The following is a 25,423-nucleotide window of genomic DNA, read 5'->3' on the forward strand; positions in this document are numbered from 1 at the left end:
GCTTACTAGAAGCTCTTACAGCTGCTTGGCCACTGGCTTGCACCCAGTCTGTCCCACTGCAGCAGGGCAAGCTGTTTTGAAAACTGTGAACCACCAGGATTGCTTGTTGGAGGAGCTGGGGCAGCTCAAGTGATGGCCCCTGTCCTGTGCTTGGGCTTGCCTGCTGTCACTCAGGGCTCAGTCCCTGGGCTTCTGCTGAAATACATGTTACACCCCAGCATATGGGCACAAAAGTGTTGAGCAGTGCATCTGTCATGGATTCATTTGGATTTGTTTTATAAAGATGCTGTGAATGGGCTGAAACCTTGTCTTGGAAGGTGTGCTCAGCTTTTTAAATGAGAAGCAAAACGCAGAGGGCTTCCACTTTACCTGTGGACCTCCAGCCACTCCTCTTGAGTTGCTGTAAACAGGTGGCCCAGGTTGTTTTGTGAAAAGCAGGCACTGTTGGATGTGGTTGGGTTTTACAGGTGTGATTATAATGTAAACAATACATTCAGAAGATTAACGTGCTCCACAAATTTTCTCAGCATTTACATTCAAAATATTTTGCTTTTACAAAAGGAAAAGGGAAGCTGTAAGAGAAATGTCAAAAAAGACTAAAATTATGGTGATTCTTGAACGGCATTACAATTTATGTACAGTTGCTACCATTATTTCTTTTGCAGGATGAGTCAGTTATTTGTGGCAGCCACAGACATGCTGTTTTACGAGACCCGTGTGTCAAGTGCCTGAAGCGCTGTGTGCTGGAAGGGTTTGTGTCAGAGCTGCCTGTGAGAGCACTGAGAGAATATCTCTATGTGTTATCTGTACTGCAGAGCTCCACTAGCTGCCACACACTCTGTTCCTCTTCCACAGTAGTGAGGGCATTTACTGTATTGATAATGCTCTTTTCAGTAGAAAGCTTTATGCTGACATGAACCTGGCTGTGTGAAACCGAGGTTTCAATAGAAATGCTAAAAACTCGTTGTTCTCCATCTGAATTTTCTCGTGTTGTGCATTTCCTGGAAGTAGGGGTTAAACTAATAACTAGTTTCCATCAAAATGCAACAGGCATTTGAAACATGACTTTTATGTTCAAGTTGCCCTTCCACCATCCTTCTTAGCATCTCCTTGGAAGTGCTTATTTGCTTGCTGAAACAAGTATTGTGTGGCCTGCTAATTCAAATAATATTTGGCAGGCCAGCAAAAAAAGTTGTCAGGTTGTTGTGGTGAAATAAAACATCCTGAACAAAATTATGGGGTGTTAATCTCACAGCATGAGAAGCTCTTAACTAGATGCTCATTACAGCAGTATTATAAAGGGTAGGACTAGACAGGCAGCGCAGGAGCTTTGAGAAAGGCTGAGCTTCCCCTCTAGAAAAACTCTAGACTTGTTTGGCTCTCACCTTAGAGAAGGAAGGTGAAGGAGGAGCTTCTGTACCTCCTTGTTCTACTCCCATAAGGAGTCCCTTCGATTTGTTTTCTTCCTCTGCCATAAACCCAAGCCTTTTTCTAAGGACTTGTATGGAAGAGTGGAAGTTCAGAGCTACCCAAGGCCTACTTGGAACACAGCTGGCAGGAGGCAGACTCTGAAAAAGAAGCTGGTTTCCTTTTCTCAGAGTCAAGGCTTTCAAGGCTCTTGGAAGGCTCCCAGAAAGCAAAGAAGAAATGGAAAGCAATCTCATTATAGATTGTCTTGCATACAGGGGAGTTTAATAACTAAAGCATGTTGCCCTCTGCTCCCATTGTTGTTCACCTCTGTGAACTTTACTTTTACTCTGAACCCAGTGCTGGCTGTGTATATGCAGGGGCTGTGATAGAAAAGGGATCTTAAGTATATATGAGCTCACCTTCAAATGAATGGGTACAGTTATCTGAGGTTTTTTTTCCCCCCTCTTGTTTTCCTTTCCCTCCACCTCTAGGTGCTTTTCTGCTTTCCCATTCCCTGATGTGTGGACTGAGCTATAGATGAGTAATGTTTCCCATATGAAGTGTGGCATTCAGACTACTCTTCAACAAGGGCTGAATTGTCATCCAAGCTCCAGTCCTTCTGAAATCTGTTAAAGCAAGCTTGTCATGTGTTGAGTGTAGCCTTGTTCTTCATGCTTTGTAATACATGGGCAAGCATAAAAAGACATGATTTCTACTTACTAGGCTTCTAGTTAGGCTTCTGTCTTCCCACAGTAGTTTCAGCTGGTCTGTTTGGCTGGTCTTTTTTATCATACATGATAAGAAGCCTAGGCAGCCAGCCAGCTGCTGTGGAACTATAATAGGGCCAGTGGCATGTACAAAATTTGATTACTGCTGTCAACACTACAGAGAATAGAAGAGAGCACGTATTCCAGTCAGAGAGCTACTAAATAAATGGCCTGCTGGATTCAGTAGTAGTAGAAATAAGACCGTCTTCCTCCCAATGAATGAAGTGGTTCATGGGCAGAGAGTATATTAGTAGGTTGAGCTCTGGAGTTAGGTTAATTTTTTTTTTTTTTAAAAGTCTTCCTTTGCCTTCTTCAAAGATTACTTTACTAGAAATTTCTATTTCTCTTCTGCTTATCTGCTCCTGCAGTTAATGCATGGATTTCACACCCAATACTTCAGACATTAACAGAGGCCGTGATTTCACTTTTAAAACCTAGCTTAAAAGTATTCCAGCTATCTTAAAGCTAACTTCTTTGCAGATGGGTTTTGATATGCAACTATTTCATGCTAGGAATTCTATCTCCATTTAGGCAAGAGATGTTTGTTTTTTAATTTAAACATAGTGCAACACCCCCTGGCCTTCTTCCCTCATCTCAAGTTAATAAATATTCTCAGTGTATATTCTTATTGAAATGTTGGATTTCTGGGGTAAAACCTGCTGTTAGATGAAAGTGGTTTTTCTGATGTTCATGGGGCAGCTGCTGATGGTAGGCAGAGCTGGAGAGCTGAGTTCCTCTGGAAGCTCTGGTGCATGAATGATTTGCTAATAGCTTCACATTGAATGAAGTTCTTGGGACTGATGGAGTCAGACTGGTGTTTCTCTAACTGCTCTCACTGACTGCAATCTGTCTCTCATTTGAGAAGTGGTAAACCCAGAAATGTTGTTACAAACTAGCTGACTCATGAAACTTGTGCTTATTCTTCAGTCTTGCCAAGTGTGGGTGGGCCTTATCTTGGAGCAGCGGGGACTAAGGGAGGTGAGGTCTTGGATACACAGGAGAGCATTCTTAGGGAATTTGGACCAGTGTCATCAAAACTTGAAAAAAGGAACATGTGGTGCTGTTGGTGAGACTTCTGGCATATGTGCAGGACTATCTGCTAATTCGCATAGTTTGCTTGGTGGAGTTGGCAGTGTCTTTTTGTTTTGTGCTTGGGAAGTGCTTGGCACAGTAAGATTTGTATTTGTATTTACAAAATACATCCTTGTTTGTTTCTAAAATAAAGTAGAAATCCTAGCTTTAAAACTTTTATTACCTTTCCACTTTGCTCTTATTTGCATGGTTCATAGAAATGTTTGGACACAAATGTCTGACTTAGCCCTCTGAATGTATAGTCGTCTTTATTCATGGAAACAAAACTCCTTTTGTGTGAAACCTTTCAGCCTTCAACTTTGGGGAATTCTTGAATTTGGGGGAAAAAACATCTGACCCACAAATTTAAGTAAGCCCAACTTCTGGCCCTCAAAAATTTGAAGAAAAATCTGATCTTGATTTCTCCCTCCTTCCCTTCTCTGAGTAGTGTCTGGAGTGTGAAACAGTAAACTGTCCTGACAGGATATCAATGAAGAGAGGAGAGCTGTGTCTAGAATATTTGTCTCATAGCATGATACAATGAGACAGACAGACAAATCAAACAGCCTCTGTCTTTCTGCTTTAGAAACCAATTCTGTGGTTTAAAACACTCCTCTGGTCATGGTGCTTGTATGTATGTGTTATAGTTAATCTCTTCTTGCATTACTTTGTTGTGACTATTGGAATTCTGTACAGTTCAGTACCTGAAAGTGTGGAATATGGAGTGTCTTTCATAAGTACAGTATTTGGAGTAATCTTAATTTGATTATAAAGTTGGTAACAGGCTGTTGAAGACAGAGGGATTTGATTCACTTTTTGTACTGATGGTAAGTGCAGCTTAAAGGCCCACTTGAAAAAATCTCTGATCCTATCATAGCCTTGCATTACCAACTTTCTGCATGCCTAATCAGAGTTTGTAATTTTTGACTAGGAGGTTGATTTGTACAACTTCCTTTTTATGCTGTAATCTTACGTTTAAAATTCTTGGAGCTTTTTTGAAAGGCCATTAAAAGATGTGGATGCTTACTTTGCAGAGTTGTTCTGGTTTTATATTCTCTTGAATGTGTGGAAAAAAAAGTGTTATAGTGATACTGCAAACTTTTTATGGAACGAATGCTAAAAATATTTAGGATTTTTAGAATGAGTATGGTGTTTGACCAGAGAGTTTGATTTCAGCAGAAGAGGCAAATTACCATTAGCTTTCCTATTTTCAGTTTGTAGAATTTAACTTGACAGTTCTCTGAAAGCTGGAGTGTCCTCCTGTTTTCATAAAGAGTAGCAAAGCAGCGTATTTATCTGATTTTGAAGAGAAAAGAAATCTCAATTAATTTGAAGTCTGTTACTTGTTAACATGCGGCTTTTTTAAAGGTTTGTTTCCTGACTGGTTTTGTCAGTCGCTGTGTGGCTGAATGTGTCAAACCCTCTGAGGAAAACCAGCGCTTCCCTCCCCCTTGAATCCCAGCATGCAGTTCTTGCGTGGGTACTAGCGTGTACTTCCTCTGCATCTTCACTTTCCTGTTATTCAAAGAGTCAGCTTGATCATGAGCGTTCAGACAGCCAAAAAAGTTGTGTGGAAAAAGTCCAAGGTGGCTGCACCTCGGGATACTGACCGGCAGACCTGTTGCGCTGCGCTGGGTGAGTGCTTCCCTGTGTTCTGAAGGCTGTGGGAGGTGAGGGGATCCAGCCATGTGGGTCTGTCTTTATCTTCCACACCTGATGAAAGCTGCTTTTCTCAACTTTGTGGAAGTTTATTTACTCTAAGAGAGCAGGTCGTGGAAGGCAGGGCAGGAAACAGAGCAGGGAAAGGCTGTTTTCTGTGGCACTGCTCCATTGCAAGTGTTGTGTGAGCTCTGGCTGCGTCACACCTGCAGCCACAAGATCCTCTTGGTAATGCTTGTGCTGTGGGCTTCCCTTTCACCTGTAACAGTACCTTGCTCGTGGTAGAAGTTTTAGCGTCATTCTGTCTGATTGAAAGTCCTAATGTCCCCAGTTTTCTTAAACTGTGCATTAAATTATGTTGATTTCAGCATTTACTTGTTTTGATTCTTTACAGTTCTGCCTAGTGTGGCTTCTGATGCCTTTGAATGTATAAACTTAGAGCAGCTCCTTGACAGCCCACAAGTTCTCCTCCTCATTTTGGTGGTGTGTCAAGAGAGCAGTATTTCCTGTAATTTGGAAAGAATGTTCTGTGGAGGGATGCTTTGACAAAGAGACATTTGGGATATTATTCTTTCTTCTTCCCTTTACCATCTTTCATACCTATTCTGATTGAAATTTCATGGATTGTCTCTTCTGTTTTTTGACTGGGGCCAAATAACCTGGATTGACAAGGAGAAGACAATTTGATCATTCCTAGTACCTGTGAATATGCTATGTAGATACAGTTATTGACAGATGGAAACTGTTTATTTTGTGAATTGGTGTCCCATTCATGAAAGCAGAAACTGTTGATCTGTAAAGAATTTGGTCCGCTTGACCTTTCATGTGAAGTTTTTTTTTACAAAGCTGGAGTCTGAATATGGGTTTTTGGAAAGAGAAACTAAAATCCCTTGAAGATGCATCAGTGTAATTGCTAACTTTAGAATAAAATGGTGGGCTGGGACTCTGATTTCAAATGTGTTTGCCTCTAGAACAATGAGGTGGATTTGGATATATGCCAGTTTAGCTGAGAGCAGAAACTTTTCCTTTGGCTCAGTCCAAACTTCCTTAAGAAACTGACAAAAATGTCGAGAAAACTCAGTAATGTGAGTGGAGTTGCTTTTGACTAACTCTGGAGAGCTCAGTAAATTACAGGTTGGAAAGATCTAGTGTTCTTCAAAATCTGCACATATTCAGCCCTCAAATGTGAGACAGCTGCTGTTGATCACTCTTGGAAGGTTAGCAACCGGAGAAAAATCAATGTGCTTGGTTTTTAACCTGGGCTGCTGTTCATGGAAGTTGTTTGTTCTGGCTCCGTGTGTATTGGTGTAGGGGTTTTGGGACTATTTCTTGGATTTTTTTCCTTTCTTTTTTGTTATATTTTTAGAAGAGCACAAACTTGGGACAGGTGTTACAAGCAGCCACGTAGTTAAGTGATGAACACTGTAATTGTGAAACCTCTGAAATGTTCATCTGTGGGATAATAGGAGGGTCAGTCTCTGAGGTTTTCTGCCTCAATCCTTCAGGTCTTTTTAATGCGTAAGTGCCAATGTGTGCACACTTAATATTTGGTGATGTTTATGTATCTGTGGATAATTTCTCTGGTTCTTGCTCCAGGTGGCTAGGCTAAGGTGTAAATCTCCTAGGTAAGTAGTAGCTACATGCTTGCTCAGGTGCTTTAAATGATTGAGCACAGTGTTTAGTGATTGTTTCTTAAAGCCTGTTTAAAGCCCTGGGGAGTTGGGTCCTCAGTTTGTGAAAGAGCATAGATCATGGTTGGTATGTTGCAATTATGATTTTTTTTTCAAGCAGCAAGATTTTTTTTCAGGAAACTTGTTTAATTATAATCTTCCTAAGTGTTCCTAAAGTTTAGCACTGTAGATTTGCTTTCCAAGAGAGTCATAATTTCACATTCATTGTCATCCTCTCTTTTTTTTAAAACCTCTGTATTTGGCGATGGTGAGGGAGTTGTGGCTTTGGATGCTTCTTAGTGTGTTGTAAATGCACACAGGAGGGAAAAAAACTAGGCGGTAAGAGGCATGGAAGGGAAAATGAGGAAAAAGCTTGAGGGTAAAATGTGTGTGTGTGCATGCTGTGGTGAAGAGGCCATTCTCTGAGAGGACAGGATATTTAATGATGCAGTACTGGAAATACTCAGAGAAAAAAATGGGTGGAGAAGTTGGAAGAGGTGTGTATGTCATTGTTTCTTCATGTCCTTTACTTTTCACAGAAATCTAGAATATAAATAACAGGGACACTTTTCAGTCAGCAGAGGTGTGGCTTTGGCTTTTTTGGTTGTATACTTGCTGTGAGAATTGGCAGGGACTGGAGGAAGGGAAGTTGAAGCTCATACCTGATGAAGTATCTGACTGTAAATGAATTAGTTTGGGTGAAACTAAAATGGATAAGACTAACTTCTATTCTCTGAAGCCTAAACTACTCAAGTAGGTTTTGTCAGCGGTTGATTTATGGTCTAAAACATATAAAATAATTAACTCATCTAGTGGGATGCACCTCTTTTATAAGAGTTTAATCTCAACCTTTAAAACCCTCGAGTTGGTGATAGGTGCTGGGAGTGTGGTGGCACTGGTAGGCTACTGGTGCCTAATGGAACCAAAGCTTAGTCTTTATCTAAGAGGAGAAAAAGGAAGGGATCTTGTACTTTCTTTACCTGTTTGAACAAAAGGCCTTTCTTCATTGCTGTTCCATGCCATGGGAGAATAATCTGTGTTCTTCTAGTAAAAATTCTTAAACTGTTCCAGGAAAATGATTGGGCTCTTTTGTGTTTACATATACATGCTCTACTGTTGCAGCACTATTTGATGTGATTGTTTAATAATTTTTTTCCACCTCAATTGCCTCGTTACCCAGATGGAAATCACCGGCATTGGAGGGAGGCTACCTAAGCTATGTTACACAGGCAGAAAAAGATGCTGGTTCTGTGAAACCTTCTGAAAGGGGTTGCCTTCTGGATCTTTTCCTGTCAAGTGTCAACTCCTGAAGCCAGTAAAGCACCCTGCAGTAATTGAATAATCTGTTAGCATCTCAGCATTATGCAACTAGGTGTTGTTTTGTTATTTTATTCACACAATTGTTAACAGAATCAAGAGATCAAGTTATATTTTGTTGTATGAATTAATTGTGCAGCCATCAGTGACTGAAATGAGTGTTACAGTGGTTGAAATGAGTGTTACTTTTCAACAGCAGTAGAAGGCAATGGCATGACTGAGGTATTTTGCAAACAGATGGTTTGAGAGCATATCTTTTGAAACTCTGCATTTAGCTTCTACCATTTGTGTCTCAGAAGCAGTAGCCTATAAATGATATGCTTTCTTTCAGATGGGAAGGTTGCCACAAGATATATGCCCTGATAGCAGCTTCAAATTGAGACCACACACAACCTGTTACAATAGCCAAAATATTTATGGTGTTGTTTATATTACTGTAAACTCTGGTCTTGTTAGTTGTTTAGTAGAGCCGTGTTGGACCTCAAACCTGTTTGATTTCAAACAACTCTAGCTTTTTAAACACTTGTAAATGATATATTTCCTTTTTGGCAGCAGGTGATGAAGTAAGTATGTGTTCTGAAATACAGCATTAGTAGTACATAGAAACAGGTTTACATAGTAATTACATCACGTCGCCTTTTGGGTCTTCAAATGAACTTTATTTTCAAGGTCTGCAGGACTTAAAGAAACTCATGTAAATTAGACTTTTAAATGCACATAGGTACTGAAAAAGTGGTCAGTATTTTCTGTTGTCCTGTGTTAGAGTCCCTTTGTTAGGCTGTGCGGGGGGATTGTTTCGCTGCTGGAGGCAGGCTGTGCCCCTGTGCACAGTGTGGGGCAGAGCGGTGCCCGTGACTCAGCTCTGCCTTGCGGTGAAACCGCGTTCCCTCAGCGGTGAATTGGCTGCCGCACGTTCGCTTTCATGTTCCTACTGAAACGTTGCGACCCTTAACTTGAGGGCTCCATCTGCTTCCTGCCCTCGTCCCTGATGAATAGGGCAGGAATTGGCAGCAGTGTGTGGTCAGCTATGTGACCTCATTTGTGTGGCGTCTGGGTGGAGCGCGCCCTAATCTTCGCTAAACGAGCAGCTGAGAAAGCGAATTGCAGTAATTCCCTGGCTGATCCTTCCAGCGGTAACCCGGGCTTGTGCTGCAGGGCAAGGAGATGCCTTCATTCTGACACTTGGTACGTGCGGAGACGAATTTCTGTCGGAGCAGTCAGGAAAAGCAGTAAATGGTTCGAGGGCTCTCTGCAGAAGTCGGGAGGTTGCTGTCCGGGTTCCGTGCGGTGCAGGGGGACAGTCAACAGCTTTGCCCTTGTGTCGGCCCGAATCAAAGCTGTCACACAAGCGTGCCCTGGCAGCCCTTGCTAATAATTGACACTGAGCAGAGCCTTCTGGATCCCTTGTGCCTATGCAAGCAGAGTGGGTGATCTGTCTTGCTGAATTTCACTACAGCATGGATTTTGTACTGTGGTTATGACATATCTCCTCTTTATTGAGATAGTGTTGGTCAGGGTTAACTGGCCTGGGTCTGATTAACTCGAAATTAAGGCCTGTGGTATGATATGCTAGTTCGGAGTGCATAGGTCCTATCCCTGCCCATTCCCTCTTGTGCCGGTGGCTGGTTCTATCCCAGTGCTTTTCAAGGCTGCCCCGAGCTGGCCCCCAACATCACAGTTCAGGACTGCCTGCTTGGCTTTATGAGCTGTTCAAGTGCAGCCTTTAATGCTGTTTCTCTTTTTCTCAGCTATACTTTTTACCCTGAAAAAATTGTACAGCTCAATCATTTTAAGCTTCAGATTATTTTAAAAGGTTCTTAGCTGGTTTAATACCTTGTAATGCAAAATATTTTTAAAGCAGTTTGTAAAGCATTCTGTGCAGACCATTGAAATTAACTTCTGCTCCCAGCTCAGCTATAGTAAAATCAATATTTACTTGGCTTGTGTTGCAGACCTGAATTGCCTTATATACAAGGAAAACATTTCCGCTGCTGCTTTTAAGTAGGAAAGAGATAGTAAAGTTGTGACTTTCTGAAAGCAGAATGATAGATCCCCTCTAAAGCTACTTTTTCCCCTTTTAAAGTCCTTATACAGATTCTTTTGCCAAATTTGTCAGGCACACTCCTTTCTAAAAGGTTAATTGCCATTTTTCCACTTCTAATGAAGAAAGCAAATTCATATAATCTGTTTAGTTGCTGTAAATAAATGTAAACTTGGAATTGAATATCTGGAAGCTATTCTGTATTACTAAATATCATCCAGTTTGTTTTTCTGATTTTCTGTAATGTAGGTTTTGCACTGTATTTTTTTCCAAACACTTTGCTACTAATTCTAGTTGTAGTTTTCAGTGAATAAGTTGTAAGCTTTTGCTTGCTGATGGCAATTTGAGATTGTAGGATAATATGCTGGGATTCCTAGCCTCGTGTACAAGAAAGCCATAAAACTGTCACCTGATGTCTTACCATCATTTCCATATCTGTTGCCATAAAATCTCATGCAAGCATTCCTTGTCTTATCTACAAGCAGTAAATGCAGTAGCTTGAAAAAAAGTTCCAAGTGTGGGTTACACAGATAACTTTCCTGTGGGAACATGCATCAACCTTTTGTTTAGTACTCTTGAATGTAGGTAGAGCCTCCCCCAATGTTCAAGCTCGTTTCTGGTTAATAAAAGTGAGAGAAATTGTAGTTGGTGACCTTGAGTATCCAATGATGATGTACTGATGGTGTACTTTGCTGTATTAATCAAGCAGTAAATGTGCTGTACCGCTGTACAGGAAGCAAGTGTTTTAGTTTTGGTTTTTGATCTGTGAACAGAACTGGTTATACAAAAGTTGTTAGCAGAAAGTGTTGCAAGTCCTTATACCTAGACAGAATTAAACCAGTCACAGTATGCTTCTTGTGCTTTTAGTTGATTTTGATGCAGTTTCATTCTTGTCTCTAATATAGTTATGTAGTATATTCTTGAAAATTATCAAACTGTCATTTGTCACAAGTTATTCCCACTTCAGTGCACAGTGCCAGACTTCTGTTGGAGGTGCTTTTTGGTTTAAGTAATTTATTTGCCTGTCCCTAAGGGGAGAAAAATGTGCTTATTTTAACCAAATATTTTTTTTTAGGTTTGCATCTGAAAGAGAAACCAGATGCTGACCTTCCAATGTATTTTGTTTTACAATGGATTAATATCAGAAAACAGTGCTATTTGTATTATTAGGATCAAATCATTAGAGTTATAGTGAGAAATACTATAATAGACCTTGCTTCTTTTTTTTTTTTTTTTAATTTTTTTTTTTTGTGTATTTGCTGGTTTGTTTGGGGTTTTTGTTCATCTTTTATTGTTTTTGTTAAGGTAATAAAAATAACTCTTAAGAGTTTGTCCTCAGGAGTTGAGCTGGAATTATTTTATGGCCAGGTAAACTAGCTTGCTATCTTATTGGACATTCTTCTCTGAGCTAAAGGGAAAGATTTTTCTATATAAATTGCTGTAAGTGTGCCTTCTTGCAGTTGATATTGTCTTTGCCTCTACATAACAAATTTGCTGTTCAGCTGCTGTGGTAGGTTGACTTTGGTAGTTGTCAAATGCCCACCCAACTATGCCCTCACCCTCCTCTCAGTTGGACGGGGGAGAAAAATAAGACTGAAAGCTCATGGGTTGAAATATGGATAGGGATATATATTACTTGCCAGTTTGAACTGTGAGCAAAATAGACTTGATTGAGGGGAATTTTCTTTTTCCACTTACTGACAATTAGAATAGGATAGAATGAAACAAGGAGGAAAAATGAAAACGCCTTCTACCTAGCTTGTCTCCATCTTCCCAGACTCTATTTCACTCTTTAATTCTCAATTCTCACCCCTTTCCCAATGGGAATGAAAAAGACTGTTTATTTAAATTGCATCTTCAACTGGAAATTTTTTTTTTGAGAGGAAAAGCTGGGTTTTCTCGGCAGACACATGCAGTCAACTCTCAGCAAGAGTAAGAGCTTAAAAACCTTGTGGTCCAAAAATTTTCAGATGGTAAAAATGAACTCTTGGTCTGAAACAAACTAAAATATATCCAAAAATAATTCAAAGTTTGGTTTAGCAAATATGCTAATGCTTGTGGGAGCAGGGTTTGGCTGACACTGAGTCCTTGTGCCTTTCTGTGTGCTTCTCAAACGTACACCAGTGAAACCTATGTCTGAGGCATGCAGGCTTGCACTGAGCACTTGCAGCTTCTTAGAAATGGTCCTGGCCAGCTGCTAAACACATGAAGAGTTCTGCTGCTTGTCTGTGGACACTGTTCCTGCTTCTGATGGCATCACCTGAAGGAGCCTGCAGGAGCAGTGAGGCTGGGTCACAGCCAGCATCAGCTGGAGCAGTGGATGTTTTCTAGCCCCTCTTGCTGAAGTCCTGGCACAATCTTCCTTATTCCTGCATGCTGCCCTGTCTCCACTCCCCTTTGCATGCTTGGTAGCTGTGACCCTCCAGAGGGACAGAGAGTGAGTCAGATCTCAGGGACAACATGTGTATTCTAACAGCCTTGTCCTATCTAATATCCTTGAACATTATACATGGCAGTCATATCAGGTAAATAATTAGCTGCTGTTTTGACAGTATGAATGTACTGTCTATTGGATTAGCCAAAACCATTTACTCTAGCCATTAAACATAACACCCCAAGAAAAACAGCCCTACCAAATCCAAACAGAACCAAATATATCTGTGTATACAAATTATCAGTGGCTGAAGGAATTAGGAAAAATAAGTGTTCTTCATCAGCTCAGTAGTTTAGCGTGCAGTCCTGCCAGGGCCATTGCTCCTTGTTCAATTCAAAATTGGATGTGATGCTATGAATAAATCTGTAGTCATCTTATTTTTCATAGTGTATTCTGGGGGGAGCAGAGAAAAGTTGATACTAGAGTTAGAAGAAGTTCCTGTAAAATGGCTCAAGCAGCTACAGGTCTTGGGGCAATGTTCTCCTGATTTAGCGGTAGCTCTTGAAGACTTTTGAGACAAAGAGATAATCTCTGATTCTCTTGTTTTATTATTGACTGCTTTGCAGTGGAAAAGTGCAATAAATAATTGGGTCTAATAAATCAAGGAAGCTTTTTTTCTTGTTTCTGTCTTTGCATATTCATTCTCCTATTATGTTCTCATGCCAGTGTGAGTGACTTACTGAGCCTTCACCTTTGCAAGAAACAAACCGAATGTTCAGTTAAGAAAGTTAAAGTTCCAAGCTAGTATCTTATGTTGTCAAAGAAACTGGGTTTTTTTGGGAAATTTCCCTGGTATGAATAAGTGACATGGTGTGTGTTTTTAAACTTTGCCCAATTATGATTTTGCTGCTACTGTGGTTTTTTTTTTGTCATCTTCAGCTTTTCTCCTTTTGTTACACTTAAATGCCTCTTTGAAGTTATTTGATTAGTATCTTCAATTTCTCAGGCTTGTTTTATTTTTCCCGGTCTTTTATAATATGACACTTCTGCATTTGTCTTAACTCATAAAGTTCTATCTTAACTGGTACCTGCTTTCTGTCTGCATCTTCCTCCTCCCCAAATTCTTTTTTGCTGCCCTGTGGTTTAAAAACTGACATGATCCAGATGAAGAATGTGTGTCATAATTGATACAGTAAATACAAACATTCATGTTTCATCCTTGGGCACTCTTAGTCTTTCTTAATGTTTTCTTCTCTTCCAAGAATGTGTGTCCTCACAAACTGCTTTCTTACATGGCCTCTTCTAATATGCTAAAATTAGAGAACAAAAGGTAGAAACTCAAGCCTTTCTTGAAGATTTCCATGGTTTTTTTTTTTCTATAATGTTCATGTCTAAGAGGTGCAGTTATTACAACTGAGCAGCTGGAGTTCTGTCATCTTCTAATGCTCCCTTACTGAGACCAAATTTCATTCTGCTTTTGAAGGATTAGAAGTTTGGTAGTCAGTTTTAATTGCTTTCCCTTTTTGCAGCCACATAGACTTGAGGAATAACAGTGAAGTGTTGTGACACAAATAGAAAGACTGGAACAATGTGACAAGATTTAAGGTTTTGAGCTTTATTTAATTTTAAGCAAGTTGTTTTTATTATATACTTATCTCTGCAGGGCTGCAGACAGGTCTCTTTCACATGTAGAAGGCTATAATTAAATGCACCGAAATTGAAATAGGCATAAAAGGCTGCTAAGTCATCTCTTAATTATGCTAATTCTTCTGAGAGCAAAAGTCTTCACATATAATGCTTTTTTCTCTAGCCTCTTTAGAAGTCCACTCTGATTCTTCCTTTGCACTTTCCCCCTTTTACTCAGTTTTCACTTGTCATTTACAAAATTTGAGGCATCTGTTTCTGAATAAATTGAAGTCTGCAAAGGCTGTTTTGTGAAGCCAGTCATGGTAGTTCACAGCTGGACTGAAAAGGTGCTGCAGGATAAAGCATGTCTGTATTGCCTTCTAAGCACTCCCAGAGCTCTTCTTAGCTGGAGTGTGTAACTTTGAGGGGGATCATGGCAGTGTTTAGTAGAATCATCCTATGAAGAAAAAGAAGAATGTGTATCTTCTGGCTATTTGAGTTATTTGTCAGTGTGAATTTTCATTTCCAAACCTGTTGGACAGTGATGTCTCTTGTGCTGTTTGAGCAAGTAGTAAGTGACTGACATTTAGGATGCATTTGGTTCTGCAACACCAGCCATGTACAGCTGCAGGAATTCTTTCCTTTCTCCCATTTGTGGTAGGCGTCATGAATACTTGGGTTTTGTGAAGAATAATTCTTCTGCCACAGGTTGCTTGTGTGTCAGTGGTGAACAGCCTGACATATGAGCACTGTACTGCAGTTCCATGATCTTCAGACAGCAGTTTATATGCCCTTCTGTACATCCTTACTACTGTTTCCCACCTCCTTGCTTCTTTGCAGCTTAAAGTTTTTTTGTGGGTTGTTTTTTTTTTTTTTTTTTTTTTTTTTTTTGTGGGTGGTTTTTTTTTTTTTTTTTTTTTTTGCGCTGCTGCTTTTGCTGTTGTGTTCTGGACAAGAAAATATTGTAACTTTTAAAGAGTTGCCTTAATGTAGCAATACTCTGGAAAACTGGATGTGGTAGTTGTCTCCAGTGAAATTAGAGATCTTCAGATATCAAGGTCTAATCTGTATTATGTGAATTAAGCTTCTTATGTCATTGTGTCAGGGATGAAAATGGTGTTTGGGATGTTTCTTGAAAGTAATGAGTGGTATTGTGATTTAGTTTTTAGGACTGTTGTCCAAAGGAACAAACAGCTGTAGAAAAATCTTGTAATATCTTAATATTAAAAGCTATTAGAGGTTTTCAACTGTTTTTTATATTACAGTAGTTAAAGATATGTTAAAGTAGGATGACTTAAAAGTTGTAGCAAATTTCATCAATCACATTGCTTTTGGTTTTACCTTATGTGATGCAGGTAAAAGTGTGAGAAATACTGAAGTTATTTGTGATAGTTAGAAATGCAGAGTGTTGAAGGCAGGCTCTTTTTGCTTTTTAGTTTGTATAAATGAATTTAAAAAATTAAGTTAAAAGTACTCTTTAGATGCATTCCCCACTTTTCCTCCACATCACATTTATAGTACACAAAGCCAAAGATTCGAAGGCAAGTTATATGTCAACAGCAGCATCTTTAGGAGATGACCTTGTGATTTGTTCTGTTTATTTGACTCAGTTCATAACACCTGTTTTTTTCTGTGAAGGTAATGTTATTGTTTCTGAAATAAGGATCTGTCTATCTGTCTTTTTATTCCCTTCATTGAGGCCTTACATTTATCCACATAACCTGAAGAGTGTGGAATACATTGCAGGGTTGTGTTTTTTTTTTTTTTTTTTTTTTTTTTTTTTTTGTGCCACTAAGCTTTATAGTTTGTGGTAAATTAAATGCATCATTTTATTGAGACTTTGAAATTCTTGTAAATGTGTATGAGGTTAATTTGTTGTAATACTTTTCTCACTCAGAAGTGCAAAAACATGTTAAATAGAAAACAGGCTTCTCTTACCCCCTTTGAGGAACCACACGAGTTTTTCTTTTGCACAGAGACAGTCTTTTTGTATGCTTCTGGGAGTGCATCTTGGCCTTACCCCATCTCTTTTCTCTCCTTCATTTGACCCTTTATTCTGAGCAGTGGCACATCAATGTAGATCCTTCGCCAGCTACTCAAATATGTTGGAGCAGTTGGGCTTTGCTTTTCACCAGAGCTGTCTGGTACTTGAAAGTGTTTGCATGGGTAGATCTGACAGAACTAATGTGTGCCTGGCTCTTTGGAGAGCTGGGATGTACAGAGAAGGTGCTGAGAGGTAACATCAGGCTGGGATGTTGTACTGAACCCCAGCTTTAAGTGCAGCTCTTATTCTAGCTATGCTTATAGCATGCATTTTGGGAGATTGGGGAGTACTCGTTCATAAAACTGTTTGTAGATAGAAATACTGTTTGATTCTTCTTGGATATAGCTTTTTCTTTCTGGGATGGAGTGAGAGTGGGAGTGTCAAAACCTTAGAAGAATTTCCCCCTTGCCTTATGTGACCCAGCAATGGTGATCTTGTCCTGGCTTTTTGTAGGATGGGGGTTAAAGACTGTGTCTTAGTCTGTGTAGGCAGTGGAAAGTTATAAGTATATTTATTGATTAAAAAGTATCAGACCAAGTGTTCTGAGTTTCAAGGTAAACCACTGAATTGAGGAAATGATTTTGTATTGCATCAAATGCTTTTGTCTGCTGCAGAGGCTGTACTTGGCATTTTGGTTTGCTGTATAGCCTGCCTTTCTTGCTGGCAAGGAGTTGATCTGCCATGCAGTTGCAATCATTTCCTCATCATTGCCTGTAGTGGCATCCACAGGTAGATACCATGTGCTTATACTTCTTCTATAAGCACATCTTTAATGGTGCTTCCTCTAAAATACCTTATTTTCACATTCTGATTTGCAGTTCAGGGATCTCTTCAGCCATAAATTATCATCTGTCTTTTTGTGGACTCTAATTCCATAAGCTTGTCTTGGCTTTTTTAGCCAGTTTATACTAGTTGCCTTGTTTTTCTTGTTTTGCTGGTGGTTATCATCATTTTGGTCTTCAGGCTAGCAACGTTCAGGCTGCAAGCTCCATCCTCACTGAGGCATAGACCCCACCTGTCTGCTGCAGGGACATTGACCTTTGGCAGAGGGCAAAAAAAAAAGTGAATCCTGAGCCTGCTTGTTGCCTGACTCATTAGCACTGGGAAGGCATGCAAAAGAACCCTCTCTGAAAAAGCTCCCAGGACAGGATTATACCCATGAGTGTGACTGATCTACTGGAATAGTTGCCAGAGGCAGCAGTACTAATATGACATGTAATTATCTATTTTCATTAGGTGATCTTTCTGTTGTTTAACCAGTTTCTACAAAGCTAAAGGTGATGTGTCTATTCCAAATTGTACACAAACCCACTTGATATGTTAGAGTAACAGAAATCAAACTCTACATTTGCACAGGCTCTACTACAGTTCTCTTCAAAGCTTGTCAATACAATAATAACAGCATGGGGAATGGGATGTGTGCATGTAATCCTTTGCTTAAACAATGAAGAGCTGAAAGCCTATGGCTCAGGTTCTGCCAAAGGCTTGGTAGGCTTTGAACTTTAGTTGGTCTCCTTGTGACTGCTCTGTTGCTGTATTTCCATTGAACCAACAGTTTGAGTTGGAAGGGGCCTTAAAGAACTTCTATTTCCGAACTCCCTGTCATGGGCAGGGACATCTTCTGCTAGATGAGGTTGCTCAAAGCCCCATCTAATCTGGCTTGGAATGCTTTCAGGGATGAGGCATCCACAGCTTCTCTGGCCAATGTGTTCCAGTTCTACCACCCTCACAGCAAAGAATTGCTTCCTTATATGTAATCTAAATATATTCTTTCCCTTTCAAACATTTATTCCTTGCCCTATCAATGTACTTCCTGATAGTCTCCCTCCCCATTTTTCTTGTAGTTCACCTTTAAGTACTGGAAGGCTGCTCTTCCCCAGCTGAACAACCCTGACTCTCTCAGCCTGTCTTCATGGGAGCGATGTTCCAGCCCTCAAATCATCTTTGTAGCCTCCTCTGGATCTGCTCCAACAGGTCCTTGCCCCCTTGTGCTGGGGCCCCCAGACCTGGAAGCAGTACTCCAGGTGGAGTCTGATGACAGCAGACTGTCTTCTCCAGTTTTTCCTCACACTATTGAGAATGGTATATCCTTAAAGGTCTTTCTCTATTGAAGTAGGAAATATTCAGTGGGCTCACACTGATGGTCAGTGCTTGCTTGATTGCATAAATAACTGGTTTAATGTGTTCCAGATATTTGTCCTGCAATTGCCAAACAGAATTTATGTACTTTCAGAGCAGTTAATCAAGAGGGTGTTCAGCTTTGGGGACTAATTAATGACTAAGCCAGGGAAGGAAATGAGAATTTAATTAGGATATAGGATTAGCAGTGCCTCAACTTACTGCTGTTCCGATCAAATGACAAAAGAAAATCTTACGTTTGCCAGAAGCCATAAGAAGAGACCATTCATAATACTTTACTCCAATTTATCTTATATTTTTTTCTCCGTTAAGATGTCTCACTAAAAACACAAAGTGACTGCCAGGAAAGACAGTCTTTATGACTGTTTCTTCTTACCTCTAGAGGAAGAAGAGTAATTTTGTCATGAGCAAAGTGCTCAAAGATTTGCTTAGCATTTCAGTTTCTGCACAAATGTACAGAACCTTCCCCAGTGGTGCAATATTCTTTGACCAGCAAAGGGTTGTAACTGGGAAAGGAAATAATTTATCTAAAGGATTGGATTTGCCTTTCACTTAATCCTCCTCACTGGGGCTGGGTGGCAGTATAAGAAATCTAGCATTCTTTGACTTGGTAATGTGAAGCTAAAAGCAGCCAAACTTATGGTCACCATTTCTGTAGTGAACTTTCTGGATTATTTTAGGGATAGAAATGAGAGTATTTGGTGTAGTTTGCACTAAGAAATATTTTGGATTAAAATTTTTCAGTTATCCTGTTTATTCTTTTTGCTTGCTTCTCTTTCATCTTTAGAGCACTACTATGCTATGTGACTTTCAGGGGCTTCCTTTAAACCTTCTGTGTTTCAGGTTTCATCTTTGTTATTACTAAGATTAATAGGCTAAGGTAAATAATTTACAGGCATCAGTGACTGATCCTTAACAAAATAATGGAATAGCCAATGAAGCTCAGACTTGGCCTGTCTGGAAACAAAATAAACAATTTCTGCTTTTTTTTAACTTTCTTTGTCTATTTGATTTCTGTGAAGACTGAGTTTAACTTTGTTGTCAAGATTGGTGTGCAACTGTTTCCTCCAGTTCTGTTTTCCAAGTGTTGCCTGCCCTGGAATTTTTAAGAGTAGCATCACTTGGTATGAATCTTAGATGTGAAGAATTGAAATGTTCTAGTAAACTGTTATAAGCTGGACAGAAGTGTGAAAAATCTTTCTGTTACATAGTCTGTTTGGTGAAATTATCTAGCTTTTCACAAAACCCTATTTGGTGAGTGCTTTGCTCACATGCCCTTTGTATGCTTCCAGGGATGGCGATTCCAGCACCTCCCTGGGCAGCCTGTTCTAATGCTTGACTACTCTTCCAGTGAAGTTTTTCTTAGTATCTAGTCTAAACCTCCCCTTGTGCAACTGGAGGCCATCTCCTCTTGCCCTGTCACTTGGTACCTGGGAGAAGAGACTGAACCCCACCTGGCTACACCTCCTTTTCAGGCAGTTGTAGAGAGTGATAAGGCCACCCCTGAACCTCCTTTTGTCCAGGCTAAACACCTCCAGCTCCCTCAGCGACTCCTTACAAGATCTGAGCTCTAAACACTTCACTGTTGCCATTCTCTGGACTCAGTCCTGCATCTCAGTGTCCTTCTTGTAGTGCTGGGCCCAAGACTGGACACGGGATTTGAGGTGTGGTGTCATCAGTGCCAAGTACAGGGAAATGATCACTGCTGGCCATGCTTTCTGACACAGACCAGGATGCCATTGGCCTTCTTGGCTACCTGGGCATACTGCTGGCAAGTTTGTGAAAATGGAACTTGCTTCCTTTCTCTTAATTCCTTTAGGCATGATCATGCTGCATGTTTTTGGATGTGTTCTCGTCTACTTCATGTTGGTGATGCCACACCTGGAGTACTTGGTCTAGTTCTAGGCTCCTCAGTACAGGAGAGATGTGAACATACTGGAGTGAGGACCATGATGGTGATGGACTGGAGCATTCCTCCTGTGGGGAATGACAGAGAGCTGGGACTGTTCAACCAGAAGAAAAGGATCAGAGTCCAAGGGATGCTACTGAAGTTTATAAATATCTGAAAGGATGGTGCAAAGAAGGTTGTTAGGCTCTTCTGAGGCCATTGAAAGGACAAGAAGCAAGGGGAGCAAACTGAAACACAGCAAACTCCATTCTTGTTAAAACCCTGTCTTGGGTTGCTTAGAGAGGCTGTGAAGTCTGTCACTGCAGATGTTAAAAATCTGGCTGGACATGGCCTTGGGCAGCCTGCATTGACTGGGGGACTGGATTAGACAAATGATCTCCAAAGATGCCTTCTGACCTCTACCATGTTGTACTTTCTACAAAAAGCACTTCAATCAAAATTTTACTAATCTTTCTAGGAACAATACAAAAACCAGTGGATGTCTTCTGCGCTGGACTGCCAGGAAAGACTTAAATTACATGGGGTTGTAAATTCCATTTTTTAATAATGACTCTGCACACTGCTGTCACTGAAATGGGACCTACACAGTCTGTATCCAGAGATGCTTGGTTAACTTCCTTTCAGAAACCTCTAAATAGCATTTATATAATTTTGAAAATGTTAACAGCATACAGTTTTTTGAAATCTGTTGATTTAATGCATTTTCACAAGAATAGTAGGATACTCTAATTAAACTTGTCTTCCCATCTTTTTTTTTTCTCTGCACAACTAGTTCAACTTGTAGTAACTAGTGGAAGTTTAATCCAGTATTCATAAACCTAATTGTGTGTTATAAAGCTAATTAAGCAGCTAGAAGGTTGTGTGAGCATACCAGTCAAATATGCCAGTCAGCATGTGCATGTGAAGGACAACCTGGTGCATGTGCATAAACAACTACCTGTAGCCTCTGCGCGTGTGCTGGGATGGGGTGGGAGTTGCAGTGAGAGGCCAGGGAAGCGGTGGGCAGGAGCTGGCACTGATGGGGTATCTACTGATATGTAGGAGGCCAAGAATTCTTCTATTTAGGAAATTGGAGCATTTAGTTATGTATAGGAGCCAGGTATTACTATTTAAATCTCAGGAACAGGCTTCTGTTTGTTGACCTAGAGACTTTTATAGAAGAATGGTAGAATCTATGAACTTGGTTAAAAGAGAGGCAGCTCTGAGGGGCTGGATCAGGAAGAGTTTTAATATTTGGAGTGAAAAGACAGGGAGTGAGGAGGGTTTAGGATTGCAGCCTTTGGATTGTTGAAAAAGAAAAATAGGGAAACCCCAGACTGAAAGAGATGGGAGAGAAGCGACACTGGAATACAAGTGGGCAGAAAAATTTAGTGTTGGGAATAACTTTTTGGTGCTACTGTCTTTACCTACCTGTCACAGAGAACAAAATAACATTGTCTTTTGTACTGTGAACATTATTTCCTGAAGATGTTCAAACAAAGTTGGTTGTGATGTCTGCCTGATTTGAAACTCTGCCATAACTAGAAGATAGAGCTACTTGCATATATACAGTTTATGGCTTGTCTTCCTTCTCTGTCCAAGCAATCTTGTTTACTTGTGCCTGTACAGGGTCTCTGACATCTGTTGTCTCTGCTTCCTTTCTGGTATGCAGATGGGCTTTTTGTGGGGCTGGCTCTTCTGTTACACAGAAGATTATGCTGGTTGATCACAGTGATCCCTCCAACCTTATATCCTGTAAATCACCTCCACAAGTGCAAGTGAGCCTAATAACAGTTCTAATTTGGGCGCAGAAAAAGGAGCAGATGGCTATCACCAACTTGTGGATTCCATTTTCTTTATAACCACTTAGAAATTCAAAGACCTAATCTGTGCTCATAACAAAACCAGCTGTAGTAAATCTAGTTTGTGATTTTATTTGTCTTCGTAAATTTACTTTGTCTTTTTTTCTTTAAGTGCCTTCCTGTGTGTTGCTTAGAAACATCTTCGGTAGATTTTGGGCAGGAGTTATCTGCCTTTCTCTGCTCTTTCCATGTGCTGGCCAGCTTGTGAAATATGTGCTCAAATGTATTTGTATTGTATGTGAAAGCTTCACAGGGCTGTCTTGCACAGGGAGCTGATGCTGCTTGCTTTGACCCTGTGTTAGGGACACATTGCGAGCTGTTGGAGTGACGTGTGGGGTTTCTGGCTCTGGTGACCCCCTGGAGCAGCCTTGTGTGCTGCCTGCAGTTCTGGAGCAGCAGATATTGGGGGCACTGCTTACAGCTCTTGGGTTTGCACTGTCATCCCGTGAAAACAGCAGGGTTACTGGCTGAGCAGCGTGGGCTGTCAGGCCTCATGTTGAGCATTATTTCTGTCTCCTGAGAGCTTGGTTATCTATACCTCCCTTTTAATCATCATTCCAATGTGCTGAGACCACAGCGTGGCGTGTTAGGTTGCTTTTGTTGGGAGGTATGGAAACAGCTATTTTAATATTACTTCAGCTGTGAGGATGCCTTCCTCTAGGTTATCAGTTGCTGGGGGAATTTTTGTTGTGAAGTAAACACAATTCAGCTTAAACTTACAGTACACTTTGGTGAGAACCAGGGGGTGGTCCTTATTACTTGTTTGTGGTGTCTCTTTGGTGGTGTCTGCTGTTGGGAAACACAAGGTAGTGAGATGCATGACATTTCCTTTTGCATTATTTTTTTTTTTGCTAATTCTTATATTCCATAGTTTGGTCTCTATAGAAAACTTAAAATTTAGATAACTGTATTTTGTTTGCCAGTTGCTGTAAGCAGATTTTATATATATATATATATATATATGTGTGTGTATTTTTTTTTTTAGATACACTATTAATAGTGTAACTGTGGGTTTGCCTGACTGCTGAAGTTTGCAGAGAGAAAGAAAAGGAGTGAGGGAAAGCATACCACTGATTGCAGAAATTAAAATTGCAGCACAGAGGTGAAAGTTTACAAGCAAATTATGTGTTGCTGGAGCTGTTTTTTTTCTACTATGGTGTTGCAAGAGAAGAGAGAATCTGCAGAACAATCTCAACTTTTGCTTTTTGTTCCTTGAAAAAGACTAGACATCTTACCTCCCCCTTTCCCCCTCAATCCTTAAAAAAGGCCCAGCCCAAAACCTGCTGATAAAGATTATTCTGTGTTGATAAAGTCAGGGGGCAGTACTCCCAATGAGCTCAGGGGTGCTTCTGTGAGCTTGGTGGTCACAAACTGGTGCTACATGGCTTGCTTGGCTTTTTGCTTCTTGCTAACAGGGATAAAAACAGTGCTGGTTTCCATGCTTAAGTTTAAAATACTTACTTTGTGTCTTTTGCTGTATGAATTAATCTGAGTTAGACAAAAAGATAGCTGCTTTCAAAAGGCTTTTGCCGTCCAGAAATACAAACCTTATCCATCCTTTTTGTTACTGTTGTCAGGGTTTCATAGGTGTGCTATTCTTGGGTGGGGCGGTATCTACGATAGATACTCTCGATTGCCTAAAGGCTTAGGCAAAGAGATGTTTCTAACTTCCCTACATTCCAAGTGTCTTAATTGAAACCCACAGGCTAATTCCTTCTTTTATTTCTAAATTCCTTTGCTGAGAACCTAAATAACGAGGTGGTGAAGGCAAATTTAAGTCTTCAAATGTGAGATGACCCTTGGTAACTGTGCTGGAGTCGTTGGGCAATTTCTGTGCTTTATTTGCCAATCAAGTCTGTGCTTCTCCAGGGCATTTTCACTACAGCGTTGTTCTGCCAGCTGTTTTGGGTGCGATAACTTCTGTCTTTCAAAAGCTAAATAATGCAGTTCTGTCATGCAAGCATGTAATGTGTTTTGGGGAAATAAGAAAGCTCTTTCAGCATGAAACAGAGGTTGAGTAGAGGACGAACTGCAGTTCAGTGAGGCTTTTGGTTTTGCCTCTATTTTTAGATAATTTAGATCCCTTTTTGCTCTCCAACATGATATTCACCAGGTAATAGATTGACCTTGAACTGTGTTCAGGCGCCCCAAACAAAATTAAAGGACAGGGTTGTGGGTAGAGGAGGTATGTAAGGCTCCAAAAGCGGCTGTTGGGGGCGACTGAGTGCCAGGACACAGCCTGGGCTCTGATCTGGGGATTCTTTCGAGTGTGCTCCAGTTGGGGTGGACATAGATCATCCTGTGTAACAGAAGCAGGCTTCAGCAAACAGGCATCCGGGATAGGAAGCTTTTCTACTCTCTTTTGTCATCACAAGAGTTTAATTTTGTGTGTGTGTGTGTGTTTAGGTTTGTTTTTATTTCCTCTTAAAGGAACAAACTGTTCTGACAGTGTCCATTACTAGTCCATTAAGTGGCTGGAGGGCAGGCAGAGCCACATTGGCCAAAGGAAACAGTCGGTAGGTAATGGAGCAGAATTTGGCCCTGAGTCAGTCCTTGGCTTTTATTGTCAGGCTGTAGCAGTGTGAAAGGAAACAAATGTTTTAGCAGCTTGGTGAATTTGTTTCTCACTGGGCTGTAACTTGCTGACATTTTTAATGTCTTGTGTGAGAAGTTGACTGGCTGGATTACTGTGTGCTTTGCTGAATGGTGATATTGTTCTTTTGGCTGAATGTGGCTAATTTGTTTTCTGAATCATAACGTCAGCCTCTGGGAGTTAGCCTTACAGACTTATAAGAATCTATAGAAAATTACTTTGAGGGAATAAAATAACTTGTCAGTGTTGCTATCAAAGCACCAGCATTTCAAGTTGGTGGGGTTTTTTTTTATTTGTTTTGTTTTTTCAGGGATTTATAGCAGAAAGCTTGACAAAACTATAGCTGTAATGACCAGTTACAAAAATCCTAGTTTCAGAGGCTTTTTAAAAGTAAACATAAAAGCAGAGCCTGACTGGAAAGGGTTGTCTACATATTTTATAACTGACCAGGATGTTGTAGGAAGATGGGAGTAGTGGGGTTTCTCATTCCTTGCATAAAAATAGAAAGGACGCTCTTTATCTTAGGGAATAGTAGGGATATGTACATTAATATTCTTTCATTCACCAAGTCTTTTATCAAGACTAAGTAATTTGTGTTTATCAAAGTTGTGAGTTTTGATGGATTTTTTTTTCCTTCCCCTTCCTAGAAAACCTTCCTTTCGAAAGGAGAGAAAAGGGGCTGGATTATTTGTAAGTGCCCTGTGTGCTACTGCAGGAGCAGTGCCACAAGCTGGACTGAGGTGCTGGGGAGCAGCTGTAGGAGCAAGGCCTGCTGAGGGAGTCCTGGCAGGCTGAAGCTGGTGATTGCTGAGGAGAGCTGTCACCTCCTGCTGTGCATATGCTGGGGAAGGAGCTGAATCCTCCAAGAGTGGGGTGTGTAGAGCTCCTCCTACTGCACAGGATTTAAAAATCCAGGACCCTTTTCATAACTGTTGCTCTCCTTTTATGTAGTCATACAACTG

The 25,423-nt window shown here is 40.4% G+C and overlaps 1 protein-coding gene across 1 annotated transcript in view; it reads left to right on the plus strand.

The window, feature by feature from the left end:
* Positions 1 to 4,774: 4,774 nt before the first annotated feature.
* Positions 4,775 to 25,423, plus strand: part of UTRN (utrophin) — a 316,443-nt gene continuing 295,794 nt past the window's right edge. Inside the window, exon 1 of the mRNA XM_066315631.1 lies at positions 4,775 to 4,883. Within this exon, the coding sequence (XP_066171728.1) occupies positions 4,790 to 4,883 (94 nt within the window). The 5' untranslated portion in view covers positions 4,775 to 4,789. The remainder of the gene's footprint in view (positions 4,884 to 25,423) is intronic.

Source organism: Sylvia atricapilla, chromosome 3, assembly GCF_009819655.1.
Source record: "Sylvia atricapilla isolate bSylAtr1 chromosome 3, bSylAtr1.pri, whole genome shotgun sequence".
NCBI classification, from domain to species: domain Eukaryota; kingdom Metazoa; phylum Chordata; class Aves; order Passeriformes; family Sylviidae; genus Sylvia; species Sylvia atricapilla.